The sequence below is a fragment of the Malus sylvestris genome, chromosome 9, assembly GCF_916048215.2.
Source record: "Malus sylvestris chromosome 9, drMalSylv7.2, whole genome shotgun sequence".
Lineage (NCBI taxonomy): Eukaryota > Viridiplantae > Streptophyta > Magnoliopsida > Rosales > Rosaceae > Malus > Malus sylvestris.
The window spans coordinates 7,242,836-7,248,983 of record NC_062268.1 but is presented as its reverse complement, the minus strand read 5'-3'; the positions used below and the strand labels follow the sequence as shown (position 1 = coordinate 7,248,983).

The 6,148-nt window shown below is 37.2% G+C and overlaps 1 protein-coding gene across 1 annotated transcript; it reads right to left on the bottom strand.

Moving 5' to 3' along the window:
• Nucleotides 1–3,774: 3,774 nt before the first annotated feature.
• LOC126634396 (calcium-binding protein PBP1-like) lies at nt 3,775–4,379 on the bottom strand. The gene has a single exon (XM_050304905.1). The coding sequence runs from the start codon at nt 4,173–4,175 to the stop codon at nt 3,804–3,806; it is 372 nt and encodes a 123-aa protein (XP_050160862.1). The 5' UTR covers nt 4,176–4,379; the 3' UTR covers nt 3,775–3,803.
• Between the last annotated feature and the right edge of the window lie 1,769 nt (nt 4,380–6,148).

The window sequence follows — 6,148 nt, the reverse complement described above, 5'->3', positions numbered from 1 at the left end:
TTTGTACTACCTTATTTATTTATTTATTTATTTATTTTTTTTTATGGAATTGTACTGCCTTATTTTGCATCTTCAGCTCCTTTCCTGAATACTAGAAGATGAGCACACACCGTGTGTGAACAAATGTCATTTTATTTTTTGTTTTTGATTAAGGAGTGTGATTAGCTTTTTAAATTTTAAAAAAAAAAGTATGAGACAGTTTCTCTTAATAAGGGCATATTTTTTTCTTAAAATAAGGTAAAATAGGCATATGATTGTTATTTTCTCAAAAGGTACATAATTGCTATTTTGTCATCCTTATGTAAATGATGTATATCAAAAGTGAGGATAAAATAGAAAAAATAGGAATATGATTGTCATTTTTTCAAAAGGTTGACAAAGAGAGTTTTCTTAATAATAAAAAATAATTAATGTTTTGTCTTATTTATGTAAATATTGTGTATAAAAAGTAAGGGTAAAATAGGCATATGATTGTCATTTAAAAAAAAGATAAAATAGGGATATGATTGTCATTTTCTCAAAAGATACAAAATTACTGTTTTACCCTTCTTATGTCAATATTGTGTATAAAAAATGAGAGCAAAATAGGAAAAAAAGAGGCAAAAAGTTGACAAGGAGATTTCTCTTAATAGAATAGAATAGAAGAATAGAATAGAAATATATAAGCACTTTTTCCTTAATAATTAATGTTCTTTTTCACTTTATTAGGATAAATTTGGATGGACCGTTAACCATTTTCTCTTGCTTCATTTTGAGGAGCAGTAAGCTGCATACAAAATATCGTTGGTTATAACGTGTGTTTATTTCTCAGCTCATATTATAAGACCTGTGAAAAATATATTACATGACAAATGTTTCAAAGTGCACACAAAATTTCTCCATTTGATAAAAGTCTACAATGAAATATACAGTAACAGAACTATGGAATCGCAAGAAATGTTTAAAATTCAATCAGTACAGGAAGGGACGCTTGTTTTTCTTGTGGATGGCTTCGACGTTCCTCCTAATTTCCTAAGCAGCCAGTACTAGTTCTTGGGGCATGTGATGTGGACAATATATTATATATCCAATTTGACGTGTGACAACGGCTATAAATTTAATGAACTGGATGTCATAAGAAGACTAAAATATTCACTAATTCTCTGTTTTTTTTTTTTGTTTTTTATATTTTAAGATGACTAACTGGTTGCTTCGTATATATTCGATTCACTGAATAACACCACTGCTTTCAAAAAATATTTCAATCTTTTTTTAACTACTATAGTACGATTCACTAATTGAAGAGAATTCAAATATGAGGAGTGCCTTCATATATATTCGATTCACTGAATTATACCTTTTTTATGTTGGAACAACACTGAATGATACTTTATATTATATTATTATGCCAGCGCTGGCCTACTTATATATATATTAATTCCTTCGGATGTACAGCTGACAAAAAATATACTTTTTATCATATACGGAAGTTTCTTGGTCTTACTACTCATCGGTCATCACGTCTACAGTTTTATTTTAGGGAATTTGAACGAAAAATTTATAACTGTTTATTTTAATGAAAAATTATATTTTACATTAAAATGTTAATTCTAGTACTATTTATTTAATTATTTATTTTATCTTTATCGTTAAAACTCAAAGTTTTCAAATCCTTTTTCATTAATTTTCCATTTATTTTATCCAAAATATTGTCACATAATATCATTGTCATTCAAATTATGATAAATGTATCTATTTTTTGTTATGTATGCCTGGAAATGTCATAAAAATATAGAAAATTTATCATATACGCATATTATAACATATAAAATAATTTAGTATATTATAAGTTTTCGAGTACATATAAAAATTAATTACTCATTCGATCGTAATGATTTGTGGGATAGCCACATCTCAAGTCAAAAGGCTTAATGAGAAAGAAAATGTCCCTTCGGAAATTTCTAGATCATCTTTTTTCTATATACTTATTTTAAATAGACGAGAGAAAAATGTGGAACAAGAAAAATAATTTAAAATTCTTTAAAGAGTTGAGACAAATCTTTCGCCTAAGCTAAGAGCACTCTATGATCATCCAACGGACAGCCGTGGCATCTTACCATGACACGGCTGCGTGGCCATGGCACCTTCGTGAAATTCATTTTTAACGGGTACATACCATTACCCGACATAACCGAATACTTTAGTGATCTAATACAGTGATAGACAAGTTCTTAAACAAGAATCAGTAAACCCAAAGCAGCGGCAGCCTGCATTGTTTGCATGCTCCTCGTGCGACAGATATATTAAAAATGCAGTCTTTAATTTTAAAAAATACCAGTTTTGATCCTTGTAATATAATATATATGGCTTTACATTTGCTTTCCTGCCGGTATAGCTCATGTGAAACGAAACTTTTTGTAGTAACGAGATCAAAGATCAGAATTCAGAAAATTGGTCCGTGGAGAGTGCACTTTATTTATTTATTTTAGAAAACCTTAGCAGTACGAGGGGAATAGAATCCGCTCTCTTATAGAATACATTTGGCATTTATCAAGACAAATTTCAATATAACATTTCAGCATACTTATAGGAAAATCAATATGGCAACAACTAATTTAGGTCACAAATATAATTACTCATGTATTTGGTTATATGATTTTTCTAAGGAAGTTGTACTTTGGCTTAATTTTGATATGTATGATTTAAGAATTTGTAGAAATTCTTGTATGTAAAAAAAGAAAGAATTGATATGCAAATAAGAATATTTACCAAGTCCAAGAATTACAACTAAAAGAAGGTGTCATATCTCTGTATTTTCCAAATTTGACTATTTCAGGACGAATGACGTTGAAAGTAAAACCATGCACCTAACCCAAGGAAAAGTAAAACTTCTCCTTGATCAACTAAGAGCACCTCCAGCGGGGGAGGTTGCTCGGGGGCCAGTGGGTCAAACAGTAGCAAATTGCTGGGGGGATGACCTCCAGCGTATGGAAGCCCGAGCGACAGGCGAGGCCCGAGGAGCAGGCCCGTCGAGGATTGCCAGCCCGAGAGCCCCAGGGCTGCGTCAGGCGCGTGCGTTTCACGCGCGCGTGGGCGCGAGTCGTCCGACAAAAAAACAGGGCAGGGGCCCGCGATTTCAGTTTTGAAAAGTTACCGTTGGGGAAGCCACGTGGCTTCCCCATGTCCGTTCGATTGAAACGGTCCTATTTTATGGACCGTTGGATTTCCAACGGTAAAAAACATTTAAAAATCTAATTTAATTTCATCCGTTTGATCTAAGATCAACGGTCCACGTTATTAGGCTTTGTAAATTAAAAAAAAAAAGAAAAAACAGTTTAAAAATCTAAAATGTTACCGTTGTGACACGTGGCACAATCTGGAGTGTTGGAATTTAAATTTTTTTAAATCCAACGGCAGAGATTAATTAGGTGAATAAAAATTAAAAAAAAATGTAAAAAAATTCTTTAAAATCCGAAAAAAAATTATGAAAAATTATAAAAAATTTTGATTTCACTTCACCTATAAATACCTTCTCATTATCTTCTACCCTACACCACAATTTCATATTTTCTCAACTACTTTCAACCACATTCCTATCTTTCTTTCAAAGTTTCAATCCAATTTTTTTCCAACAATTTAATATTTTATTGCCAATTGCCAGGGTTATTCAGTGCAGGGGTGGAGATGCAAAAGGCAATTGCCAGGGGAATGCACTATTCATTAAGGGCAGTTACTGTTCACTAGGTGGATTAAATAGTGAATTGCCTGGGGGAGGGCTCCTACACTGGAGTTGCTCTAACAAATCAAAATAAATGATCAAGAAATTAGGGTCTCTTGTTATCATCACTGAACTCCTCTTGCATGGCCTGCTCAAGCCAAATCCAAGACTCTTCCATCAACTCAGGACTCAGTCTGAACATCAAAACGCAAAACTCCATCTGGTTCAGAGCACCATCACCGTCCATGTCACCTTCCCTCACCATGCTCACAAGCTCATCTTCTCTGAAGTTCTGCAGACCAAGCAGGGCAGAGTTCCTCCTCAAGCTCTCCAGCGTAATGACCCCTTTGTCCTTGTCCATCAGCAGCTGAAACCCGTTGCACAGCTCTCTTATCAGCCCCTTGCCGCCGAGCTTATCCGCCATCCCCGGCAGCAAGTCTTCAAAATCGTCAGCAGCCCTCTTTCCAACTCCTGCCATTGGTGATGATTGATAATCTTGTGGGATTAAATATGAGATAAGCTCTTTCTCTGATGTATTGGGTTTTGAGAGAAATGAGATGTGGGGTTTTGGTTGTGTGAGGAAAACATGGAAGGGGAGTGGATGGATTTATATTATAAAAGAAAAGGGAAGGAGGGTGGAAATTGGAAAGGGGTTCTTGGAAAGAGGAGGATTGTGGCCTCCCTACGGATGACAGCAATGGACTGTGGATAAATTGCTGGTCGGCTTTTATTCTATGCAACCGAAAGGGCCAGCAGTTGCCTCCTCTATTTCTCAGAAACTTGTCAAGGGTAATTCTGTCATTGTACAAAGTTGGTGCCATTCTTTCTCGAAATTTTTTATTCAACCAGTTATCTTATCATCACACCCATCGTAAATATTTTCACCATTGAATTCTCCATCTGATCCTATATTAATTTGAAAAGTAAAAAGTATATTAAAAGAACATGAATCCATATACATGCCCCCACCTTGATGCCCACCACTGTCCGACGTCCCCTTCATTGACGTCGGCAAATCTCTTGTCGCCGTCTCTTAACCAAACCTCACTCTCTTCCGTATTTTCTCCCTCCTCTATTTCTCACTCTCTTCAACCATAATGCCGACATCGGCGGCCGACAAAGTTTCCGAGTGGTTCAAAGTCGGCAATGGGAGAACCATGACTGCCTCTACAACGGAGAAGAGAAAGTGGAGTCGTCGATGAGGAAGGCGTTGAGATGAAGAGGGATAATTTTTGTTGTATGTACATTTTAAAGTCAAAACTAGTGTAAACCGAATGGGGTGCCATGGAAGGCGGTTGTGATGGTAAAAGAATTGGATTTGAAGTTTTCATGGAGAATCACCGGTGAATCTTCCATTGGTTTGAGGTGGAAGAGAACTACTCGTGTGGAAAGAGATTTTGGTTTTGTTTCTTTATTTTTCAGTTTTAATCAAATGGTGAATTAGAAATTAAAAATAAAAAATAAAAAATTTTGTGTTAGGGTAGAAACAGGTTATTGGGTTCCAGTAGAAAATTAGAAATTCCCTTCTCTCACTTCTCTCCCACCTATTAGGGGGCATTGTTTCTGTCACATCCCGGCCCGGGACGGACCACTTCCTGGGCCCATTCCACCACCGTAGCACGATATTGTCCGCTTTGGGCCCCGACCATGCCCTCACGGTTTTGTTTTTGGGAACTCACAAGCAACTTCCTAGTGGGTCACCCATCCTGGGAGTGCTCTGGCCACCTTCTCGCTTAACTTTGGAGTTCCTACGGAACCCGAAGCCAGTGAGCTCCCAAAAGGCCTCGTGCTAGGTAGGGATGTGAATATACATTTAAGGATCACTCCCCTGGGCGATGTGGGATGTCACAATCCACCCTCCTTAGGGGCCTGACGTCCTCGTCGGCACACCACGGCCAGGGTTAGGCTCTGATACCAAATTGTCACATCCCGGCCCAGGGCGGACCACTTCCCGGGCCCATTCCACCACTGTAGCACGATATTGTCCGCTTTGGGCCCCGACCATGCCCTCACGGTTTTGTTTTTGGGAACTCACGAGCTACTTCCCAGTGGGTCACCCATCCTGGGAGTGCTCTGGCCACCTTCTCGCTTAACTTTGGAGTTCCTACGGAACACGAAGCCAGTGAGCTCCCAAAAGGCCTCGTGCTAGGTAGGGATGAGAATATACATTTAAGGATCACTCCCCTGGGCGATGTGGGATGTCACAGTTTCAGTTTTTATACTTTTGAAGAAATTTTGGGGGCATTTTGTGCTTTCTAAAAAAAAAAAAAAGAATTTATGATTATTAAGGAATAAGAGGGTTCGAACCTATTACAATAACGTAGAGAAGGGGAATTTCGAACCGGGGATGTGTTGGTGGAAATTCAATACCCTATCTACTAGGATATTTGTATTTGGAATTTACTTACATCCACTCCATATAGGTGTATTTCTTTATACAGTCAAGCGTGA

Excerpts from the sequence above, each read along its gene's own strand:
- LOC126634396 (XM_050304905.1), bottom strand. The coding sequence starts at position 4,175 with ATGGCAGGAGTTGGAAAGAGGGCTGCTGACGATTTTGAAGACTTGCTG.